The sequence below is a fragment of the Antechinus flavipes genome, chromosome 2 (genome assembly GCF_016432865.1).
Source record: "Antechinus flavipes isolate AdamAnt ecotype Samford, QLD, Australia chromosome 2, AdamAnt_v2, whole genome shotgun sequence".
Lineage (NCBI taxonomy): Eukaryota > Metazoa > Chordata > Mammalia > Dasyuromorphia > Dasyuridae > Antechinus > Antechinus flavipes.
In genome coordinates, this window is record NC_067399.1 from 86,980,201 (window position 1) to 87,005,587 (window position 25,387).

The following is a 25,387-nucleotide window of genomic DNA, read 5'->3' on the forward strand; positions in this document are numbered from 1 at the left end:
GATATATTTTTTTTTTTGCAATTTAAGAAAATAGTTAACACTTCCAAATCGATAGTTTTTACATATATATTTAAAATAGTTTTGAACCTGCTAATAACTTTCCTCCATCTATTAAGTTACAAGAGGGAGAGGGAGGCATAGTATGCCTTTTGAATTTAGAAATGTAAATGCTGTTGGCGAAATAAATTTAAGCTCAAACAATTCTTATGTATTTATCTTAAAAATAGATAGTTCACACAGAAAATTATTTTCATTTAACATTTCATTTCATTTAATTCATTTAATTATTAATTAATTAATTAATAAAAATTAATTAATAATTTCATTTAATTCATTTCAGTAAGGGAGGGGGAAAGTGATTGAAGACATTTTTCATTATACTGAATGATTGTCTTAGAAAGATCAGGGCTCAGAATGGGTATTTAATATTGTTGAAGCTTTTTCAGAAAGCATTGAGTAGCAAGATTACATAAACATACAACTTCATATGTATTGCATATATATATGTGTGTGTGTGTGTACATACATGCTAAGAAGTCATGGATAGGAATGATCAATGGAAATCATGGAAATAACTACGGGAACCTTGACACAAATGTTGTACTTTGTGTTGTATTCTTAGCCTTGGTTCTTGATTCTTTTGTCCCCCTTAATAGTATTTGATTTTTCCAAATATCTGTAAAGAAAATTTTCAGCAATCATTTTTGTAAGATTTTATGTTCCAAATTTTTTCTCCTTTCCTTCCTTACCTCCCCCCTCCCCAAACAACAAGCAATCTTACATAGGTTATAATATGTATAATCCTTTTTAAAATATTTCCATATTTGTCATGTTGTGCAAGAAAAATCAAACTAAAAGTGGGGGGAAAAAAAAACAAGAGAAAGAAAAGGCAAACAAAAAAAGGTGAAATTCAGTCTCCATAGTTCTCTTTCTGGATGTGGATGTCACTTTCCATCCCAAGTCTATTCAAATTATCTTGGATCACTACATTGCTGAGAAGAGCCAAGTCAATCATAGGTGATCATTACATAATCTTTTAACCTTTGATTCTTAAGCAAAAATATTTCCATCTTAAAGAAGGCAGGGTTGAGAACATGGTATTTTCATTAGTATTAAGTTGTACTTGATAGTTTCTCCAAGTGGGAGTAGGTGCTATTTTTTTGTATCTTGGTTTGAAAAATGATTTTTTTTTTTTGAAATGTGACCCTGTCATCTAGTCTTTTCACCAGAGAAAAGAACAAGAAAATGTTTTAATATTTGTAGTTTGAAAACAAGTCTAGAAAAGTGTTTGTGCCTAATGTCGTGCTAGACTTGCTAGAGCTTGCTAGACTCAGAACAGTTCCCTCAAAGAGGAAAATTTTAAACTTTTTCTGGCAGAAGTAGTAGGGAATATGAAAGGAAATAGAGATAATCAATATCAAAGTCCAATTATATGGAAAAGCAACAGCAACCAGAACCCACTCTTGGCTTCAGAAGTAATATAGGCAGAACATGGTTTAAAATTTTGGTGTAGGAGATCCTTGGCCAGTTACTAGCTCTAATCCTAGAGCCATATTCCCTGTGAGAATTAGAATAAAAAATAATTTTGAACTTTTCATACTATTATAAGCATTCTTCATTTGTTCTTCGCTGCTTTTCAGCACACAACCACCACTAGTCTACAGTTGCTTAGAGCCTTTTCCTCAAAACTACCTTGTACTTATTTTACATATTTGTACAACTTCTTTTTTAGAACATAAACTTGAGAACAGGTATTGATGCATTTTTGTATCTTTGTATTCTCTGTTTAGAAACAGAATCCCAAGATGTTACAAGTATTTATTGTTGAAAGTAAATTTGTATTCTTAATGTTTGTCCTCACCTTCATATTTATTCTTTTCTTTTAGTCCCAATGTATGACTGTACAAATTATTAATTATTGGTAGTGTGTTGGCAATTTAGTAAAAAATACTTTGCTAAATATTTAGATACAGAGTTGGTTTTAAACAAAATTGTGAAGTAGAATAAGGGTCTTCATATTCCCCTCACTTAACTTCCTCAACTATTTAAACCCCATTCTTCACTCACTTTTTATCCCCCCCAATGCTATTTCCCAAATGTTCCCATTTCAGCCCATTTTTCTAGAGCTTATGTTTATGGTATCTTGTTTCCTTCAATCCCACATAACCCAATTAACTGCCTGTTGAACATTTCCAATTGGTTATGCCATGTGCATCTCAAATTTAATATCTCCAACATAAACCCTTTTATCTCCAATTCACCTCAAGTTCCCCATCCATCTTTTGATCTTCCCTGTTTCTGTCCAGACTACCATTGTCCTTGAAAACAAGGAATAGTCATCCCCACCTCTTCATCACACATGTCAGTTCATTCACTAAATTTTGCCAGTCCTGCACTTAAACCATTTCTCACATCTATCTTATTCTTTCCATTTACATAGCTACCTACCCACTTTACTTCAGGCAGACCTCTTACTTGTACTATTTCAACAAATTTTTAATTGAACTACCTGAGTCAAATTTCTTCCTTCTCCAGTCCATTTTCTGTACTACTACCAAATGATATTCTTAAAACAAGTCTAATCATATCCCTCTGGTACTCTGTAAGGTCCAATAGTTTCGTCTTTCTCTTATGATAAAATAAAAATGTTTGGAAATTGTTTCCAACCTCACATGGAGCATTCCATCTCACTTTTGCCATTGTACAGGACCTATGCTTGGAATGCACTCCTTCCTCACTTCTAAGTTCTATAATCTTTGGATTCTTTCAAAGCTCAGCTCAGTTGCTCTTTCCTACAGAGACCTTTTGATCTCCTAGATGATGGCATTCTCCCTTTCTCTCTCTTTCTCCCCATCTTCCTTCCCCCTTTTTACCCCCTCTTTCTCTTTTTCCCTTCTTCCCACTGCGTATTCACATACGTTTTGTGTATGTGTGTGTGCGCGCGCGTGCGCATGTTTTTTCGCTTACTAGAGTAAGCTCCTGAGGAAAAATTGTTTTGTTTTTTTCCCCTCTATTACCTAAACATACTGCCTGTGAATTCGTCTTCAACCCTTAGACATCTTGGTCTGGCAGTCTCTTTACACTTGGAAATATTTAGGACCCAAAGTTTATATGGGTCATGTCTATCAGTATTTACCATATTAGAAATTAAAAAACATTTAAAAAATAAGAATTTATTTTAAAATAACAAACCCATTACATTTCAACATAAATATATTTTTAATGAAAAATAACTTTTCCAAAGCAAAAAAAAATTTAGGGAGAAGAGTGGCATTGTTTCACATGTTTTTACAAATCTCTTTAATGTCTGGCTTAATAGAAAACAGCTGGATTTTTATATCTGTTTCTGCATTCAGTCTGTTGCAATATGTTGTTTTGGTTGAAGTATATGAAGTAAATCTGGCCTCACAGATAAATAGTTGGAAAACAGGAAATTTTAATTAGGCAAATTTCATTGCAATGTTATTATGAAAATAGTTTTGTCTTTGCATATCCTTTACCTTAGAGACCCCCAAGCATTCTCAACTCTACTTTGAGAACTTCTGGATTAAGTATTTAAGGTATAGTGTGTACAGACCCTCTTCAGAAAGTTGGTGCTTTTTAAACCAGTGGAGCTAAATTCCTTATCAGCTATTGCTTTAGTATCTGATTTTTAGCTTGGATTATATTTTATTTTAGTTCCTGAAGTTTTGCTTTTCCCCCCATAGAATCCATGTGTTCTAAGATTTTCCTTTTTTAAAAAATCATGAATTGTTTTTACTTTTGTAGTTTCTTTCTAGTCTTTCTGTATCATTATGATTAATTTAAGCAGTTTCCTTATTTTCATAGGAAAAATATTTTTCCTGTTTTATAGTGATTTCCACTTTTTAATACTATCATGTCCTCTGCAACATTAATTTATATTTAATAAAGAAAAAAGCAAACTCTTGAAATGGCTATATTTGTTACATATTTTCTCTCAACATTAACAGTTCGGGTTTTCCATTTGAATTAACTGTTTGGCAAGTATATTAGATTTCTTTTTTTTTTCCTTTTTTTTCCAACAGAAGGAGAATATATCAAAATGTTCATGAGAGGTCGGCCAATCACAATGTTTATTCCCTCTGATGTCAACAACTATGATGACATCCGAACTGAACTGCCTCCTGAGAAGCTTAAACTGGAGTGGGCGTATCCTCTTGTATTACTATGCAGCAGATTTGTTTGCTTTCTCTTTTTAAAAGAATATTCTTCTTAAAATTAAATAATGTGTGGCTGGGATGCAAGCAGCAGCTTATGGGTCAGATCTAATCCGTCTTGTCTCTTAGAATTTTGATACAATTTAAAAAAAAAAACCACCCATCATTTTAAAATGTAAAAAAAATCATTTTTAGCCCACCTGCTATAAGCTGGGGTATAGTTTACGAATCTCTGAATGGAAAGAACACTGGATTTGTAGGCAGTGCAACTAGCTTCAGATTCCCACTGTGACACTTAATCTCTTTGGGACTTTGAGCGAGTCACTTAATGCTCTAAGCCTCAGATTCCTTATCTGCAGAATGCTTACTTTACTAGGTTTTTGTAAGACTAAAATGAGATAATATATGTAAATTACTTTGTAAAACTTAAAATGTGACATGTCAGCTGATGATAATTTTTGTTAGAAATCACTTTAAATCCATCAAAATTAATATTTCACAGAATAGTTCTGAGTTTATGCCAAAAATATATTGATCTCAACTGCATTTTTCACTTACTGGTATCATCTACTTCATTTTTCTTGTAAAATGGTTTATAATTTTTCTTTTATCTTTACCATATGTGAAATGTCAGCTCTTTGTTAGCACACTGCCTAGACCATGAAACCCAGTTTCTCTTGAGCAGCAATTTAAATACAGTCCCAGTATCTCCCATGTATTATGCTGGAGACTGAGATTGCTTGTACCTATCCAGTCCATTTAATGCTAGTATATTCGATTTCTCTCCTTCCCAATTTATTGTTTCTGAGCATCAAGGAATGAAGAATCTTCCCAGAAGCTTATTTTTTTCCCTTCCTTGTCAAATGCAGAAAAGTACCTACAGCTGCTCAAAGCTAAGCATTTTTAACACTCACAGTTCTCCCTGGAGAAGCCACAGGAGAGCTAGCTGGGTAAGGAGATATTTCTTACCCAGACCTTTAGCACTTTTTGGCAAGACAAGAATATATCCCTTTTGTAATAATAAAGTAAACATACTTTTATTTAATGGGTGGCACAATCTATATTCAGAAAAAATTTATTTTTTCTTTAATCTTTTTTTAACTACATTTTAAAAAACAAATCGACCCCATATTGAATTCTGTTTCACTTACTTTACAAAGAGATCTCTTTAATTCTAAAATTGTTACCATTCACATGTATGAACAGATCACAAATTCTTAGTGCTAAAAGAAAACGAAAAGAAAAAAAAAATCATTTAGTCCAAACTCTTCATCTTATAAATGAAGAAAAAGCAGGCCAAAGAAATTAAAATGCTAGTCCAGTGATATACAATGAGAAATAGATCTGAGAATAGAAACTAGATCTCTTGCTGTTCAGGCCAGTGTCATTTTCTTTATATTGTGTTACTTCCTGGATCATTCACTGCTCAAAGAAAACATGTTAATTCAAAAATTTCCACATGATAAAAATGAATCAAAGATAGACTTAGATTATTTATTTCACAATTATATCTATTAGAAACCTTGACTTTTTTTTTTCTTTAAGATATGGCTATCGGGGTAAAGATTGTCGAGCCAATGTTTACCTTCTTCCTACCGGGGAAATAGTGTATTTCATAGCTTCAGTAGTAGTTTTGTTTAATTATGAAGAAAGAACCCAGAGACATTACCTGAGTCATACAGACTGTGTAAAATGGTTGGTATTTCTTGACTGTTGCCTCTTCTTAAACAGTGTGTTTTTTTGTATTCTGTTTTTGAAGGCTCATTGTAGATTATTCTCTCCAAACAAGATCAAGACTCATAAGGAAAATGTAGGAAATTCTTATGTAATTTTGGTGAATTCCAAAGAAGAGTGATAGCAAAATAAAGTAAAATTTTTAAAGTACCCACATACATGAGTCAAAACTTGTTCATCTGTTCTTTGTAATCTATCATACCAGCTTTGCTGATACTAATGGCAAGCTTTGAACAGTCTTCTAGAGATAGTTGTTAGTTAACATTTTTATCAAAATGTCATTATATTCAGTTTGAAAATTTAGTATATTCTTTTTGAAGAAAAATGTAGAATATGTCAGATCACAGCTACTATCCTCTTCTGTGTCAATAATTGTATTGCAAAATTATCATATTGGTCCAAATACAAGTCAATTTTTTTTTTCACCAAATTTGAATTATGGGACTGAGATCTGAATTTTAGTATATAATCACAGTTATACTAAGAAAATTAAAATGCCAAAGATGGAGAGACGAGGTGATAAAATAAATTTTAAAATCTTTTATTAAAAACATGTTTTTAAAAAAAATTCCCACCAAATGAGTTTTTATATGTGATTTTGCCTGGTTTTCTACTATAGCTATAAATATGTATATTGTATACCGTATTTCTTTTAAAAGAGATAATATATTAGTCATGTTACCTATATTTAGGTCACTTTTCTTTCATTGTGTTTATAAAATTAAATGCCAATGTTTGCTTATTTTCCTGAATCTTATCACATTTTAATGCTGTTATTGAAATTTTATTAGTAATTTCTCTAATCTTTCTATTTCTCTATCCATTCCCATTCTAGTCATTATGTCTTTATCTCCTAGCAGAGCCCACTTAATGTTGTTAATTGGTTCCATAAAAGTACAGTTTTGTGTCAAATTGCTTTACAGGGACAGCTTATGCAATAAGAGCTATGAAAAATATGTGTTCCTAGGCAAATGGAGGGGTGAAGAAAGGTACATGGTTTGGAAGTAGACTAACAGAACAAGTTGAAATTACCTGGCTGAAGGACAGTGTTTTTTACACTGCTGCATCAACTAACATTGTCTCATAGTAATTTGCCAAAATCTACACCAACGTCATGAAAATTTGATGTCTGTCCTTCAGCCAGATGATTGTAATAATAGTTTTACATTATCAAGTTTTTTTCAGTGACTAGTTACTGAAATGATAAGTATCAGAGACATTAATTAGTTTCTTGAAATATTTTTTTAAAACTTTTGGTAGAAAAACATTTCACTATGTTCATTTAGTACATAGCATTGATGCAGTTTAAGAAGAAGATTCTGATATGACATTTACATTTCTTTGGTTTTCATAGACTAAAAAAGAGATAATGAAATTGAATTTTTTTTCAGTTCAACTAAAATTTATTGGACATTTAGTATGTGCTAGATGTGAATATGCTAATTTTTAATATTGAAAATAAGATAATTAGATAATAAAACTAAAAAATACTTTTTGGAAGATACTGGTATTAAAGTATATCTTTGTTCTTTGGAATGCTGTCTCTAGCTAATGCTATTAATGTGGATTTGGGATTTTTTTCGGGGGTTTTTAGCCTTGCTGTACATCCGGACAAAATTAGAATTGCAACTGGACAGATAGCTGGAGTGGATAAAGATGGAAGGGTAAGTGATAATTTAAATATTGTGACCTGGTTGAGATTTTCAAGCTGGAACTGGTTTCATTTTTAACTTTAGAAATACTTTATTAGTTCATTTATTTTCTTGATTATTAAAAATTGTAGCATAAATAGAAGTGATGAAAAATGACCATTTTAAAAAATAATGAATTTCATTTTATATCATAATTACTCCTTTCCAAATGATTGTTCAATCCATAATCCATTTAAGAGAACAATGAGATCTGAACATTTATTTTAATATTCTGACTAAACCATTTAAGAACTTACATGAGAAATTCCTTAAAAATGTGCCACTTAGGGTAGTAAACTACATTAAGAGAGGAGTGGTATCTAAGAATAAGGAGATTATCATCCCATTTTTTAGCTTTCTCTGTTGAAGACCACATCTGGAGTAACATTGTGTTCAGTTCTAAGAGTCACATTTAATAATGATTTTAATAAGCCAAAAAAAAATGCTAAAAAAAGGTCTCAAGTTTATGCCACATGAATATTGGTCAAAGGAAAAGAAAACCTTTATTCAAGAGGAGACCAGACTTTGGGGGTTCATGGGAATAACCTTCATGTAATTAACTCATTTTCCTGGGTCTCAAAGGATATTACTAGGAATATTAGGCAAATAAAGATTTAGACTTGTTATAAGAAAGAAAACACTTTTCTAACCATTAGAATTTCTCTGATGGGGAATAGGCTGCTTCAGGATTAACTGGGTTCCTACTGTAGTTCTTCAGCCAAAATTTTGACAGCTACTTTTTTTTTTTTTTTTTTGCTCATAAAAGATTTTTATTTATTTTTTTTAATTTAAATTTTATTTTATTTAATAATAACTTTGTATTGACAGAATCCATGCCAGGGTAATTTTTTTTACAACATTATTCCTTGCACTCGCTTACGTTTCGTTTTTTCTCCTCCCTCCCTCCACCACCCCCCCCAAGATGGCAAGCAGTCCTATATATGTTAAATATGTTGCAGTATATCCTAGATACAATACATATTTGCAGAACCGAACAGTTCTCCTGTTGCACAGGGAGAATTGGATTCAGAAGGTAAAAATAACTCGGGAAGAAAATCAAAAATGCAAATAGTTCACATTCATTTTCCAGTGTTCCTTCTTTGGGTGTAGCTACTTCTGTCCATCATTTATCCATTGAAACTCAGTTAGGTCTCTTTGTCATAGAAATCCACTTCCATCAGAATACATCCTCATACAATATCATTGTCGAAGTGTATAATGATCTCCTGGTTCTGCTCATCTCACTTAGCATCAGTCCATGTAGGTCTCTCCAAGCCTCTCTGTATTCATCCTGCTGGTCATTCCTTACAGAGCAATAATAATCCATAACATTCATATACCACAATTTACCCAGCCATTCTCTAATTGATGGGCATCCATTCATTTTCCAGTTACTAGCCACTACAAACAGGGACAGCTACTTTTCAGGTATTCTGTAGCAGATATTCTTATACTGATTGGACTAGATGGCCTCTGTTCCCTTCTAACCTTGGAATTCTATAGGATTGTTTGTTCAACATTGTAATGAAACCTGATAAGACTTTCATAGGAAAGAAATATAAAAACTTCAATTCCATAATATAAGGAGAAAATTCTACATATAACACTAAATTTTTAGATTTTTGGAGCATTACTTTTATATATTTCCCTTCTCAGAAAAATTTCAGTGGCGCTCCCCTTTTAATCTAGAATGAAATACAAATGAAGAGCATTTAAAGTTTTTAAAACCTAACCCCACCCTACTTTCCCAGCATAATTATACATCGTTCTTCTCCCCATGTTCTTTCATTTTACTAAATGGGCCTTCTTTCTTTTCCTCCAGCTCCAGTCTCTAGGTGCTCTTATTTCTACTTCTAAAGTAGTATTTCCTTATGACTCAGAATTTAAGCACTGCCTCTTGTTTTTTTTTCTGATCATCCCCAGAACTTGTTTTTTTTTTTTTTTTTTGGTTTTTTTTTTTTATATATTGTATATATACTTATTTATGTAAGTGTGCCTCCCCAGTAGCATTCTTTATTTTCATAATCCCAGTGCCTAATATGGTACCTAATGTTTCTGTGACAGACATTTGATAAATGTTTGTTGCTTGGTTGGTTGAATAATTTATATTATCCTATTTTTTTTCCTTTTAATTCATCATACTAGTTAAGTTATTTTTATGTGGTAATTGTTGTGGTTTTGCTATTAATTTAAGTAAATGATTGGTTTAGTGCCTATTTTAACTATCTTCCTTATGCTTGTCACTTTCCTTTTGTAGCCTCTACAACCCCATGTCAGAGTTTGGGACTCTGTCAGTCTGGCCACATTGCAGGTCATCGGGCTTGGAACTTTTGAACGTGGAGTGGGTTGTCTGGATTTTTCTAAAGCAGTAAGATTTTTATAAAGTTGGCATTTTAGAAAAATTTTTGAAGGATTAATGTGAAATCAAAGTCACATTAGTTTGCCATCAAAGTCACATTAGTTTGTCTAAAGAAAGTTAAAAAGTTAAACATTATATATTCCTTAAGCTAGTAAAAGTTTACAGATTATACATATACCCAAATCCCATTGTAAAACTACCTTAAAAGTCAAGTGAAATCCCCTTATGAAGTCCTTAACTAAACCCTCTGGAGTCAGTTTCCAGAAAGGAAGATCTCACCACTTTTTGTAGCAATTTCAGTTCAATTTGTGGATTGCTCATTGATGTACCTGTTGTAGCCTCTCTTTAAAAGAAAACTATGAGCCCTTTGAGGGCTAGAAATTGTTTTCTTTTCATATTTATATTACCAATCCTTTACACAGTATCTGTCAGAAAAGTAGATACAGAATAAATATGAAAGATGAACTGCAAGGACCAGCGTCCTTAGTTAGTATTAAGGTTAAGTAGTATGCCCAGGATCACATAACTATTATGGTCAAAAGTGGGACTTGAACAGTGATCTTGCTGACTTTTAGACTCTGTTTACTTCACTTTCCATGCAGCCTCTCAAACTTTAATCAGATCAGCCACATTCAGGATATTACAATTTTTATTAGTACTAAGAAGAGGAAAGAGAATTTTGAAGTAAGAAGGAACTGACCTAGAATAGAATGAAGACACTGAATATCTGTCATAGAGAGAGAAGGCAAAGAAATGGGTTTTTCTGAAAGGTTTAGAATGGGACTGAGAGGCAGGAGAAGATGAACAACAAATACAAATTTTGCCTGCTTTCATCTCTCCCTTGGACCCCAGATTGCTGCTGCCATGGTGCTAAAATATGAATTAAAATAAAGCTCAGTTCTTCAGTTTTCTTCATTTCAATACAACATTCCCAGTGTATGTATGCTCTTCTACTTACAGATTCTCTAGTTCAATTATGTCTGTCTGTATTTTGTCTCCACTCACATACTGATTAATAGGAGAGACACTTTGACTTCATATTTTCAATAAAGTATTCTATCATTTCCCCATTCAAGGGAAGATCGAGGGATCTTCAGAAAGCACTCCCTGGAAAATCTGCTATTCCTTCTTTATTCTTTGCATATATAGCTCCCATATACTGTATTTGCTACTTAGTGTGTGCTTAATAAGTTTGTCAATTGAATACCTAGAAAAACAGATCAGATCTCCCATCAGCACTAGTTCCTAAACTGTGAAATCCACACTAAGGAAATGGAAAGGGTTGATGGAAAAATAGAATGGAATTTAATTGCATTTTGATTATAGTAGCTTACTCTTAGTTTATCTGTAATAATAATTGACCAGTGTGTTACTGATTTTCTTTTTCATCTTCCATCAGTCCTCTGAAGATACTAATAAGGAAAAAGTATATAAAGATAGGCACAGAAAGATAGGCATGAATAGGAGAATTCAAAGGGTCTGGAAAATCTAAAAATTATTTATTATATTTTCAAACTGAACAATCTAGAGTTAGACAATTGTTGAAGGAAATCAACTTCACAAAAATGCAAAATTAGAAAAGGTTAAACATTGTGAAACCATGATAACCTCATAAATTAAATGCTATGAATAGGTACCATATTCTTTTTTTTTCTTCTAATTTCCAAGACATATTTGTAAAACCTCATACTCAGCATTTATAATATCATTTCTTACTAAACCCCTGCATTTCTTGCTAACATCTGTTTTTGTTAATAATATCGCCATCTTCCCTATCTGTTCTTCCATATCTAGTCAGTTGCCAAATCTTAATACCTTTGCTATTTCTCTATCTGTTCCTTTTCTCTATTCTCACAACTACCATCTGCTGTCTTATCTCCTTTTCAATTCGTTATTTGTAATCTTCCTAATGTACCAATCATTCCTCTGATCCAGAGTTAAATTCTTGACTCTAGCATTCAAAGCCCTTCATAGTCTTGATGCCATCCTACATCCCCCTTGTGTTCTAACAGTATTACCCTTCATATATTCTAACCAAGCTTGACTACCTGGATTGAGTACATCCCTCCCCTTATGTAAAAAAGATTACTTAGCTCACCTTTGCTTATAATATTCTGTTGTATATCCCACTTTTTTATATAGATGTTATCCTTTTTTCTTCCCATCTCCTGTGTGCCCTCCTCACAACATTTGACCCTAAGCTCCTTGTGTATTAATAATGCTCACTTTTCATCATTGTACTCCCAGAGCCTAGCATAGTGCCATGCATAAAGTAAGCATTTAATACATGTTTGTTCATTCAAGTTATATTTTAATATTTTAAAGAAATTATAATCTATTCAGAGTTGTGCTTGATATAATTATTTGGCATAAGAAACAATTGTTTGAGTTTAATGATGTATTTTTAATGGTTATTATGTCTTATAATAAAGTATTTTTTGTGGGCTTTTCTTTAAAATAGGATTCAGGTGTTCATTTATGTGTAATTGATGATTCTAATGACCACATGTTGACTGTGTGGGACTGGCAGAAAAAATCAAAAGGAGCAGAAATAAAGGTAAATTGTAAATCTGTTGAAAACTAAGACTATTAAACTACTTTCTTGCTTAGTTAGAATCATTATATTTTGGCTACATTCTCTGCCCTAAAATGCTAAGAACTTGTTTCTTTTTGTTGTTACGTAATAGTAATTTGTTATAATATTCCCTTGATATTCTTTCAGTTATATAAGATTAGGTTTAACTATAGGTCTTAAACAGCTTTCAATTGTATAACAAAAATATGCTACTGAGGTACTAAAGAACATAAATATATCTTGAAAATATGAAAGATATTCTTGATCCTGTTTCCTTTTCAGGGGTTATAACAACGTTAAAGTTGGACATGATCCTTACTTTCATCTATTCAGATCTGTTTAGAAGTCTTCACTATTCCCTCTTGCTTACCAAATGAAGTTCAGATTTCTTTCTCCTTTAAGGGACTCCATACAGCTTGGTTGCATCTCATATTTGAACCTTCTCATTACTATTCACTTCTACATACTACATTTTGCATTTCAGCCAAATTAATTACTTTCTGCACTCCAAATGTACTTTGCATTTTATTAATACCATGCCTTTGCTCAATCTATTTCTATATATGTTCATCCCAGTCTCTTCCTTTTGTATTCCTAACACACTATTTAAAGCATATTAGAAAGGCTATCTTCTCTAAAAAGCATTTTCCTAATTAGTAAACATCTTCTCCTTGGATTTCAGATAATATTTTGGTATATAGTTCTCATGTGTTGATTATGATAATTATCTCTATTGTTGCCATAATCCCCAGTAAACTATAAGAAAGATAAATTAGAGACCATATTTTTATCTAAATTTTGTAACTTGCCCAACACCTAATACGATACCCTTAACAGTAATGGGCACTTTAATAAACAATTTGTTAAATGAATTAATGAATGAGTTGAATGAATTAAATCCAAATGCATTTTATAAATAAGAAAATAGTGGAACAGATTAGGTAAGTTGCTTGCTCAAGTTCATATGACTAATTAGTGGCAGAGCTGTAAATAGAACTTCAGGTTCAGGTAAGTAATCTTAAGCCTAATAGGGATTTTGATTTTTCGATGTGCAACATATTCAGTGTGAATTGAACTCTAGGAGGAGGAAGAAATTCCAGCTCACATGAAAATCAGGACAGAGACCAGGAACTGAGTGTAGAGTTGAGTTAGTTTTAAAACAACAACAACAACAAAAAGACCAAAAACAGGGAGAATAAAGTCAAACTAAAAATTCACAACAAGATGTAGTACAGCCTAGCATGGCAGCAAACACCAGTAATCCTTACTACTAGGAGAGAATAAAGCTAGTGAATCACTTGAGTTCAGGTCCTTAGCTGCAGGAAGCTAAAGCTAATCTAGTATCCATACTTATATCTGACACCAATATGGTGAGAGCCACCGGGATCAGGTCAGAAAAATGGCATATTAAAGTTTCAATGTTAGTGTTATATCCCAATATTTGGAAAAAAGGATTGATTCCTAAAATATTATGAATTGAGGCCATACCCATAAAATGAGATATTTTTAAATGAAAATAATTATGTAGTTATTATATTAAAATATATTCACAGCAGAAGGGTTTTTTTACGTTTTACATTTTTGTTGTATCTTTTTTGGGGGGCAGGCAATTGAGCTTAAGTGATTTGCCCAGGGTCACACAACTAGTAAGTGTTAAGGCTGGATTTGTTCTTGGGTACATCTCACTCCAGAGCCGATGCTCTATCTATTGTGCCATCTAGTTGCCTCATACATCTCATATTTTTTTCCTCATTCAAAATAGAGATATATTTTTGGGGCATCATTTTTTAATCTCGCCCAAGCTAGATATACAAGGGCTATGATGTGTAGGAATTTTGACCTGCGTCATTTTCAACCTCAATTGGTTCTCAGTCTGTCTCCTCCCCTTCCCCCCAGGCAACCTGTTGGATCTTTTCTCCCATGGGCTCACCATAATAAACTGTGGATGCCTGATTATTAGTTTGACCCACTGCAGCTCAGAACTTGAGATCTCGTCCACTAGCTTCTGTTTCCTCAATAGCAGGGATAACAGGTATAAGACATCACAACTATACTCCCATGCATTTTTCCTATTCAAAATAAGCCAACTTTTGAGGGGAAGAAAGTATAATTTTTGTTTCAGATCAGTACAGTAATGTCCTAAATGAATTTACATTATTTACTCTGCATTTGAGCCAGAAATAAACTTTCATTCCCTCAACTTTCCAAAGTAACTGAAAAATGCGTAAGACATTTTCAGTGCTTTAAAATATTGTTCTCATGGCCTTCTTCAAATGCTAGCTCTATTTCATTTATGTCATATCCCTTGTAAGTTTCAGAATGATAGTCTGCAATTTGGAAAAAAGATTTTATTTTGTGTTTTTCTCTTCCTTTCTGAGTGAGATATCATTGTAGAATTTTGTAAGATAAGGAAGTTTTGATTATATTTAACAACTAGTGAATTAAAGCTTAGGAAAAAGACAAGATTTAAAAAGCAAAGCTAGCTGTAGAATATCTTTTCTAGCTGTTTATTCAGGTTTATTCAGGCTCAGTATTCAGGAAATACTGAGTATTAGATCTTTAGGAAAGCTTTATTGAGATGTGTAAACTTTAATTCTATATATGCAAAATAAACTTTTCTTCCTACTAGTAATGTGATTGGCTTGCCTTTATTTTCATTAAAAGAAATTGCATTCATACACAAGTCTGAATCAAAACAGATGAATGACTTGGTTTTAAAGTTTAATCAGAGACAGGTTTTTTTTTTTTTTTTTAATGTGTTTTGTGAGTGTGTATTTTAAAACTTTTCAAATTAAAAGCCTACATTAAAATCTAATTTAAAAGCTTACATCAGAGATTATTTCATTTTATAGACCTCCCCCTCCACAATGTACTTTATTTTCACTAATATATCCAGGGGTAGGGTAAGGAGGATGATATACTAGGTGAATATTTGTAATTATATAGCTCTTATTTTGCATGCTGAGTCATCAGGCTTGGTAACTTTTGCTTTCCCTTGTGCTATTGCTTGGCTTTAACTAAAAACATTTTGTTTTGTTTTTTAAAAAAGATGAAGAGTTGGACCATTTTATGCCCATTCAGTATTAGTAGTTATTATCATTATATCAGTATTAGTATTAGACTGTTAACAAATTCAGCAGGATAACAGCGTAAACTAGAAGATACAAAGTACACTGAATTGGTTTTGATCTTAATCTGCACATTGATGACAAATGATGACTTACTTGAAAATCAGGCCAAAAATGTTCAGCTCCACAGTACTACTCAGAGTGATGTACACATTAGGTTGTTTCACAGTGAAGAAAGGCAGGTAGATGCTTGCAGTCAACTCAAGTGTTTTAGAAGCTTGTACAGAATATCCCTATATAATCAAATACAAATAAGAAACTATGAAAATAGGAGTAGTAATTGATATTCTGCATTAGTTTGCCATTTGAAAAAACTCTAACAAAGATAGTTGATTTAACAGCCTTTACCACAAAGAGCTAATCATTAAGATGAAAATTTTGTAGAAATCTAAGGGTCTAGTCTTTTTTTGGGGTGATGGGAAAGGGAAAAAATATATTGAGCAAGAGGTGGACTTGTGCTCTAATTCTTATCAGGCAACAAGTTAACTGAATCTATCACTTTTTTGGGGAAAAATCTTTGGTGTCATTTTGTTCTGTTTGGTGGAAAAAAAAAAAAGAACATAACAAAATTAAAGATCCAAGATTGTTCTGCCTAAAGATGCAGATATAAGAAAAACTTTGACTAGAACTTTATACATTATTATTTTTTAGTCATTACTGAATTAGTTTAAGAGACTAGTTCATTCTCTTTGTCTTTTGCTGAATAATCACCATAAAAAAGGAGGGAGGAGAACAATGTCCCTTTCCTTAAGATTTATAAATTAAAACTTGCATTTTGAAGGATAATAGGTTGTATTGGATTTCAGAGTTAATGATTTGTTCACCTTTGCAAAAGATCCCAGTTTTTAATAGAAATAAAGTTTCCAGGAATTTTTAATAAATGGGGAGGAAATGCAGTGTTTATTTTTACATTCCTTTTGCAACTTTAAAATCACATCGATAATACAGGGATACAAAAATGTATTCTGTGTAGTTTTTCTAATAAAATCTTGTTTGATAAATTTAATATAATATGCAGTAGTAGAAATACTCATTTAACTCATTTTAAAATGTTTTACATTTTGAAGTTTGGGAAATCTAGCATTATAGTTTTTGTTAGAAATGTTTAAGATATTAAACAGAAAGCCATCCTCATCTTTATAAAATTAAGGAAAACTTTGATAATGGAATATGAAGGGCCCTTCTTGATCCTGCTTGGAAATGAATTGTAATGAAGGAATTGTCAGTTGACAGAAAGGGTTCAATTTTGGAGGGGAGGTGGTGTAGAGAAAAGAAGCTCACTAACTTTATTCAAAGGTCATCAAATAAGGTTTGCACTAAATACAATTCAGGGTACCAGCTTTTAACAGGGGAAAAAAAAAAAGAACATAACAAAATTAAAGATCCAAGATTGTTCTGCCTAAAGATGCAGATATAAGAAAAACTTTGAGCTACCATCAGGGTAGGAACTCTAGTTTCATAATCTTTTCCCACATGGACTTGCAGCAGTTGCTCGTGTATTTGACAGTGGACGATACTTATCCACTCTCAAACACATATAAAATATTAATTTTCTCACAAAAAATTGGAGGGGAAAATCACAAATCTTGTTGAATACAACTTTTGCCAAATGTAACTTAATTTATCTGGTCACATAGTCTTATCCCTCACCATTAGCAGTTCTGGCATTTTCATTTTAAATAAGAAATCTAAGATAATACTATTGAGTTTAGGTGTCAGAAGAACCCAGCTTTCAGTTCTGGTTCTGCTATTTACAAAAGTATTCATATTAGAATTAATAATAATAGCTGATGCTTATGTAGCACTAGGAAGGCTTATGAAATTATTTTCTTGCAACAATCTAATAAGATAGATGGCATCACTATTACTCTTTTTATATTATATTTATATTAGGTACTCAAGTGATTTGCCCATCACAAAATGTGAGTTGGGGGTGACTAAAGAAGCCATTGAATCCAATCTTCTTACAGCAGAGGTCTCAAACTCACAGCCTATTAAAGTCCAGAATGCTGCTCAAATCAAAGATTAACTGTTTTGTCTGCCACATCACACTGACTTGTGTTGAACTTAACCACTCCAAAACCAAAGCCTTATTCTCATGAAGTACTTTCCTGCTATGTATGCCTTCCCTACTCCACACTTACATAGTTGATATTTTAATCCTCGTGTAAGACTTTACATGTAAGTTTACTAAATTGAGGTAATAACATAATCCACTGAGGAAATTGTTGCATTTGGAATCCTAGGACCCAGGATCAATTCAGGCTCTGCCTTTTAATCCCTATGTTTGCTCAGTGAGGTCATTTTGTGTCTTTGTACATTAGTTTTGATTGTTTTTTTTTTTTTTTTGAGGGAGGTAACAATAAATAACCTCTCTGAGATTCCCTCCAGCTCTAAATCTGTGACCTCATAAATTAATCTAATTTAGATATGGACTAATATTCAGGAAAGTATAAAAATCCTTTTATGACTCTTAAGTTACCCATGGAAATAAAGGTCCATCTTTTTGACACCAGTGTTCTACCATTGTTGCTCTTTGGCAGTAAGCTCAATCCACACACACACACACACACACACACACAAACATACAGAGTATACAATGTTTGACAAAGAAATAAGAATATTACAGAGGGCAATGGAAAGGCAGATGTAACTGGAACTCCATAGAATATCACAATTAAAAGATGTCATCAAAGAAGAAAAGATGGACTGATAAGAGACAATAGGTGAACAGCCAGAAGAAAAAAGAAAAAATTTTATGCAGTCTAGTGGAGTGGACCATTTTGTAGCTTGCTTTTGGGAAGACATAGTACAAGTCATGAGATGGGCAAAGGTGGGTGAATTGCAATCTTATTGTAGAGAGCTTCTGAATTTATAAGCTCTATTTAAGTATTTAAATAAACTCATTAGAGTGGAATTTTAAAATCTGACATGTTCCAGTATAGAGTTCATTTGAACTGATAACCTTTACAAAGAAATTAATTACAAAATAATGCAAATGTCCAAAAGGCTTCTCTCTGAAGCAGTGATAATAGAGCATAAAATAAGAGTACCAGTAAAATTAGTGCAGTATCTGTTCTGGCTCAATTGCCACATAGCATTTCATTTATATTTTTGTTCTCATCCATTTTTTTTTCTTTCTGTGAATCAATAAAAAATAGACTTAATACTTCAGTTCCCACTGAAACGTACTACTATTAATAAACTCAAAAAAAATAGTTTAAGATGCTAACAAGCACAAGGATTCTTTGTTCCAATTTTGACTCTATCACAGTTATTCCAAATCCCAGTTCTAAAACTGTTCAATTTTTTTCACATTATTTTGGTTTCATGAGTTGTTTGGTTTGGTTTCTTGGTTTTGGTTGTTCAGTTTATTTTTTTAACAAGTAGGGCTACATGCATGTTTTTTTTCTAATTTACAGAAACAAATGGATTACACTATCATTGTAGACACCATTCCTAGCCTTTTGAAGCCTAGTAAAATGACAGGTAGGTAGGTAGATAATGTCAGTCTTTATATCAGAAGTCAGCAAGAACCTCACACTAAAAAAAGGGACTGAATCTTTCCTTAATCTTATGAAAATAGTAATGCCCTTAAAAGGCGAGAAAGTATAATTATTAATTTAGTGACCAGAGAGTATACATCTAAAGTTTTGTTATTTTTGTTTCCACAGACTACAAATGAAGTTGTTTTGGCAGTAGAATTTCATCCAACAGATGCAAATACAATAATAACATGTGGCAAATCTCATATCTTTTTTTGGACCTGGAGTGGGAATTCACTAACAAGAAAACAAGGAATTTTTGGAGTAAGGAACAGAATAATTTAATTTAGAAAACAAAAATGTAATATGTTGAATTGGACTAAAATATATAGATATATCATATAGGAAATTTTCAAAATTCTCTCATTATTTCATTACAGAAATATGAAAAACCTAAATTTGTTCAGTGCTTAGCTTTCTTGGGGAATGGAGATGTTCTTACAGGAGACTCAGGTGGAATCATTCTTATATGGAACAAAACTACTGTAGAACCCACACCTGGAAAAGGACCTAAAGGTATAGTGTGCTCTTATATAATTATTGTTTATTTCTTTTATGTTTCCTGATTTCTCCTTCATTTTTTATGGTCTTATTTAGATTATATGAAATGGAAAAGCAAATAGACAGTATAAGAGGAAACCCCAAGATACAGTGTTATTTTTTCATTGAGGATTCCCTAAAAACTGTTGGCTTTCTTAATATATTTCCTGTAAAAATAATTCATGCCATGCCTTGATGGCTTGCTTTTTAAAAAAGCACATAGCTCTGATTTAAATGTAGTGATCAATCTTTTAAAAAAAAAAATTTTTTTTAAGGGTGTGAGGCTAACTTGAGGCAAGACAGATTTGAGTTGGAATACCAGTACCAACACTGATGCCAGGTACCTAATCATGAACAAATTACTTGACATCCCTCAGCCTTCATTGTCCTCATCTGTAAAATGAGATGATGTGTATAAAACATTTTGTAAACCTTAAATTTCTATATAGGTGTCACCTATGGTTATTAAAACAATCCCCAAAGAACTTGAAATATAGTTGAGGAAATAACACATATGAAAAGTTAATTAAACAAGGTAACATAATGAATGTTTCAGGAATGATAACAGGGTATGGATACTATAACATTTCAGAAGAGGGATGATTATCCCAGACTGGTTTGGAATTGGCCAGATCTCCATTTCTATTGCGTTTGAGGACAGAACGCATGTGTTTCTGACATTCCATGTTGGAATTCTGGACACATTTGTCACTGAAACATTCTAAATTATTCAATTCATTGAATATTTATAAAGTACTATTATGTGTAATATCCTGTGCTAAATATCAGGGATAGAAATACAAAAATGAAAAACACCTTTCCTCAAGGAAATTCTATTCTACTAGAGATAATTATATGTACACAGGTAATTAATACAAGGGCAAAAGAAAGAGCCAGTCAGTATTCTTGAAAGAAAGAATATGTAGCCTGGAAGGAGAGGGAAATTGAATAAAAAAGTTGCTATCTGGATTGATCCTTAAAAGAAATTTAGAAAGGGAAAATTGAGTTCAAAAGAGAAAACTTCATGCAAAGGACAGGAGATAATGGTTTTTAAAGGGAAATACTGTGAAATAGGTCTGGAAAAATGTGTTGAAACCAGATAGTGAATAATTTTAAGGGATTGACTAGGAACTTGATCACCTGTAAAACATTGCTTTTAATTCAAAATACATATTTCCTATAGAAGCAACTTAAAGTTAAAAATGTGTCTAGAGACTCACAATCTGAAAGGTGTCTATACTTAAGAGTTATTGTGTATTTAGTGAAAAATACATGGGCCTTGGAGTTGGGAGTATTTCATATCTGAAGTAGGAACATTTAGAAATCCTATAACCAAAGACAAGTCACCAACTTCTCTAAACTTCACTTTTCTCCTTTACAAGAGGGCAACATGATACTATATAAGTATGAGTAATTGTGGTTGTTGGAAGGAATAAAATGATTATCTTTTGATTTTATGATTCAGACTTTTGACTAAAATAGAACAGTGTTTATAAAATTCAGAACAAGGAGAATCTGTACACTCAAGTAAGACTGAATTTGAGTTCTATGACATAGAAGGCTAAACCTTTACAGGATGCAGGAATGATGTGTCCAATGGAAACTTTGGCACTCATTATCCAGACTCAAGTCACAGATCTAGGGCTGATAGAGGAAGAGGAGCAGTCCACGGTAAGGAATAGATGCAGATTCTACTCTATGTGCATAGCAAAGTGGAAATTAAGAAGCAATTAGCAACTATGTGGCTTGGACTCTATGAGAAGAGCAAGTTTTCAATTCCAGTTTCTTAGGCTTTGAAGCTGCAAAGGATTAACCAGGTCAGGAATCTTAGATCAAAAAGAAGCATACAGTTCTATTCTTTTGAACCAGCAGAGCTTTTTCCCTGCTGCAATTAAGCCAACTTTAGTAATAGTCCATTGTGTTCAAACTCAGGATCAGGATAGGAACTTGCAGATCTCAAACTAGATTGGACAGTTATCAGACTTCAGACTTTGCCCTAGATTATAAGTGTTAAATGACAAGAGAGGTGTGGAAGAAAAAATTGAATGGGGAATTAACTGCTTGTCACAAGAAGTACAAAACTGCCCAAGCAGGAAACTCCTTGGAAAGCAAAATGGGATAGAAACTAATGACTCCACAAGATCACAAGAAATATTAAAGTTAAAAAACTAAAATCAAGAAATGTAAAGTATCTTATAGTAAAAACAGCTTCCCTGGAAAATAGCACAGAGAGAATTTAGGAATCTTTGGACCAAAGCTATGATGTAAAAAAGAACATAGACATCACATTTAGTACATAGAAAAACTACCCAGATCTACTAGAATTTGAAAGCAAGATAGAAATTCATTAGTCAGTTATCTTTTGAAAGAAACCCTAAAATGAAAACTCCTAGGAATGTCTTAGCCAACATTCACAGATTCTAGAAAAAAGAAAAATGCAGCAGGCATATAGAAAGAATTCAAACGCTAAGTAGCCACAGGCTTATAACCAAGAATAATTTATGTGGCAAAATTTGAATTTAATTCCACAGAGAGAAAAATGGATTTTTATTGAATGAGAGGCTTATGAACCTTCCAAATGAAAAGTCTAGACCTACCTAGAAATTCTGAAGTGCAAACAAAATTAGTTAAGAGAACCATAAAAAGATAAACATGAATGAACTGTTTTAAGAGACTAAACTTACATCCCAGTGTTTAGAATGTGGAATCATAGAAACAAAAGGATAGTTGTGTCACAAAAGAGACATTTAAAAGTGTCAGATACTGCAGAAGAGTCTTTCAGTACTCGTCCTGGAAAAGATCGTTGGATTTAAAGATTAGAAGGCCATTTTAGTGACTTTTGAGAAAGTAGTTTCACTAGAATGGTTGGAGCAGAAGCCTATGACAAGGAATTAAAATGGAAAATGGATCACAAGTAAGCTACAAAATTAATAGTGTCAAATAATGTCATTTATATAACAATTTGAGGTGTGCAACCATTTACATTACAATTATCTCATTTTATCTTCACAATAACCTCTGGGAGGTAAGTGCTGTAATTATCACTTTTTAGCAGATTAAGAAACTGAAGCAAAGGTTAAGTGACTTCACCAGTAAATGTCTGAGGATGTGTTTGAACCCAAGTCTTGCTGATTCCAAGCCCAACATTCTATTCACATTAGTAACTTCATATCTAAGAATCTTAAACATCCTCACTGCTTTTCAGTAATGTGAATAGGACTGCCATGAAAATATGTTGAAATAATATTTTGTTTGAAGTTATGTATCATTATTTGGTACAATTTTTTCAGTATGAAATTTATCTTTATTTTAACCCAAAGTTTTTCAAACTGTGGTATTTTGTATCTTTGGTCCAGGATTAATACATTAATATATTTCAAATTCAAAAAGTATTCCAAGGATGAATGAATTTGGGAAGTGTTAGACTAAGGAAACACCAGTATAAATCTGATGTTTAGACATGATTGCCAAATTTGGCAAAAATGTAAAAGTCATCCTTTCAGCCATTTATGGGCCTTAAAAAAAAGTCCTACAAATACATGTTATTTGACAGGTCAGGATTAGTTTGTGTTTCATGGTAATTTTTGTTTGAGTTGAATATTTAGTTAAATAAAAAGAGGGTTCTGCAGTTAAATTTCCACAAATTGGTGCAGTTAAGCCAGAATGCATACCAGCCTATAAATTCTAACATAATTATTTTTCTTGGCAATCATTGTAGACATTATTGAATTTAAAGTAGTAGCCATTTTTTTTTTAATGTATCTTTGGCTGTAGCCAAAAGGGGAAAAAAAAAACTCATTTGTAAATCAGTTTTATCTGTAAATACTAAAGGGAAACTTACCCTAGATTTGAGTCTAAACCTGAATTATAAAGATTCTTTTAATTATGTTAATGTGAGATTTTTTAGGAAATATATTGAGGAAAAATCTACTAGAATATAAGATTATTCATGTTTAGCCTAATTTAAGGCTAACATTAAATATTAAAGTTTGTCCTATTAGGCTATAAGAATAAAGAATTTTTTTGCTTTAGAAATATATAGGATGGTTATTTTTTTAAGCCTGTATTTAGGAGAATATAGAAGATTTTGATGGAAATTGGTAAACTATGCTTTTATATTTTGTGATTGTTTAATTAAGATAAATGATCTGAATTTTTTTTTTGTAATATATTAACTCCGTGAAATAAGTTGTCTCTTTTTTGACTTTTAAGTAAGCTACTTTGAGATTAATGATATAAGTAGTTAGCTTATTAGATTTCTGCTCTATTCTTTGATTTGGGCATTTCTTTTCCTTTCTTCTTGTCCAATTAGAGCACCAATGAAATAATTGTAGGTATACCATCTTATCTTGTCGAATCACATTTGTCAAAATGGTTGGCGGGATCTTCTCTCCTACTTTCTTTATAGGAAATGTTTTCTATAGTAATCTTTAACTCAGAACTAGAAAATACATTAGTCCAACACTGAATAGAGTTCATTCCTTTTATAGATGGAAAAAAATAAGACTCAAAGAAAATGACTTCTAGCTTCAGGCCACTCAGCTAGTTAATGTGAGAGCTGGAACTAAAGCCCTCTCTCTCCCTTTTTCTTTTTCTGTCTGTCTGTCTGTCATTTATTCTCTCATTCTTTCCCTCTCCCTCTTCTTTCTTCCTCTCCCTCTTCTTCTCTCTCCTTTCTTCCCTCTCTCTCTCTCTCCTTCTCTCCCTCTGTGTGTGTGTGTGTGTGTGTGTGTGTGTGTGTGTATGTCCCTCCCTCCAATATCTTAAGAATTACAGTTCTATTCCTACCTACACACTTACAAAAGAGGGTCATGAGGCAGCTAGGTGACACAGTGAATACAGAGGCACTGGCCTTGGAGTTAAGAAGACCCAAGTTCAAATATAACCTCAGATATGTACAGCCTATCTGACCCTGGCCAAGTCAACCCCATTACCTCTGGGGAGGGGAAGGAAAAGAGGGTCATATTTGGTATCCCCAAAAGACTTCTTACAAGTTTTAAACTTTCAAGCATTTATATAGCAAAAGAAAATTAATCATCCTACTTAGATTAAACACTGTCATTTAAAAAATCTCACTTGTACTGTACTAGGCTAAACCCTATATCACATATGAGCCTCTAAATGATAAGAGCATTAGTCTTGGAATCAAAAGACTTGTTCAATCCCTGGCAAAGTAGGTATATGAACTTCTACAATGAGTTTAACCTCTTCCTGTTTATAAAAATAACAATGCCTACTGTTATAAGGATCAACTGAGGAAATTATAGGAAGTATAACTTTAAAAAGTGACCAAAAATGTTTTTCCATTTGTTTTAGGGAAAGTCTTGTTAATGTTTTATAGTCCTGCTGTTTTTACTGTTGGTTGACCACAAAAAAAATCAACTGTGTAGTTGCTTTATAGTGATTACATAATGAAGCACTTTGAAAAATTTAAAACACTATATCCAAGGATAGTTAAGCTTTTATTGAGTATCTGCTATGTGCGTGTGCTTAGCACTCTGCTAGATTGAGCCATAAAAGGAAGGAATATGTGAAAGAGTGGAGACAGCATTGGGCTTACTATAGCACTAATACCAAAGATTACAAACACATGGAGTTTTTGTTGTTCTGTTTTGTTTTTTTTAATTGGCAGACATA

At 32.5% G+C, this 25,387-nt stretch overlaps 1 protein-coding gene across 3 annotated transcripts in view; it reads left to right on the top strand.

Annotated features, from left to right (window-relative positions):
- EML4 (EMAP like 4) overlaps positions 1-25,387 on the top strand; it is a 144,111-nt gene that overhangs the window by 82,092 nt on the left and 36,632 nt on the right. For all 3 annotated transcript variants that reach the window (XM_051975174.1, XM_051975175.1, XM_051975173.1), the window contains 7 exons: positions 4,047-4,170; positions 5,724-5,873; positions 7,507-7,576; positions 9,861-9,971; positions 12,424-12,519; positions 19,340-19,474; positions 19,591-19,726. In XM_051975174.1, coding sequence (XP_051831134.1) covers positions 4,047-4,170; positions 5,724-5,873; positions 7,507-7,576; positions 9,861-9,971; positions 12,424-12,519; positions 19,340-19,474; positions 19,591-19,726 — 822 coding nt within the window. The remainder of the gene's footprint in view (positions 1-4,046; positions 4,171-5,723; positions 5,874-7,506; positions 7,577-9,860; positions 9,972-12,423; positions 12,520-19,339; positions 19,475-19,590; positions 19,727-25,387) is intronic.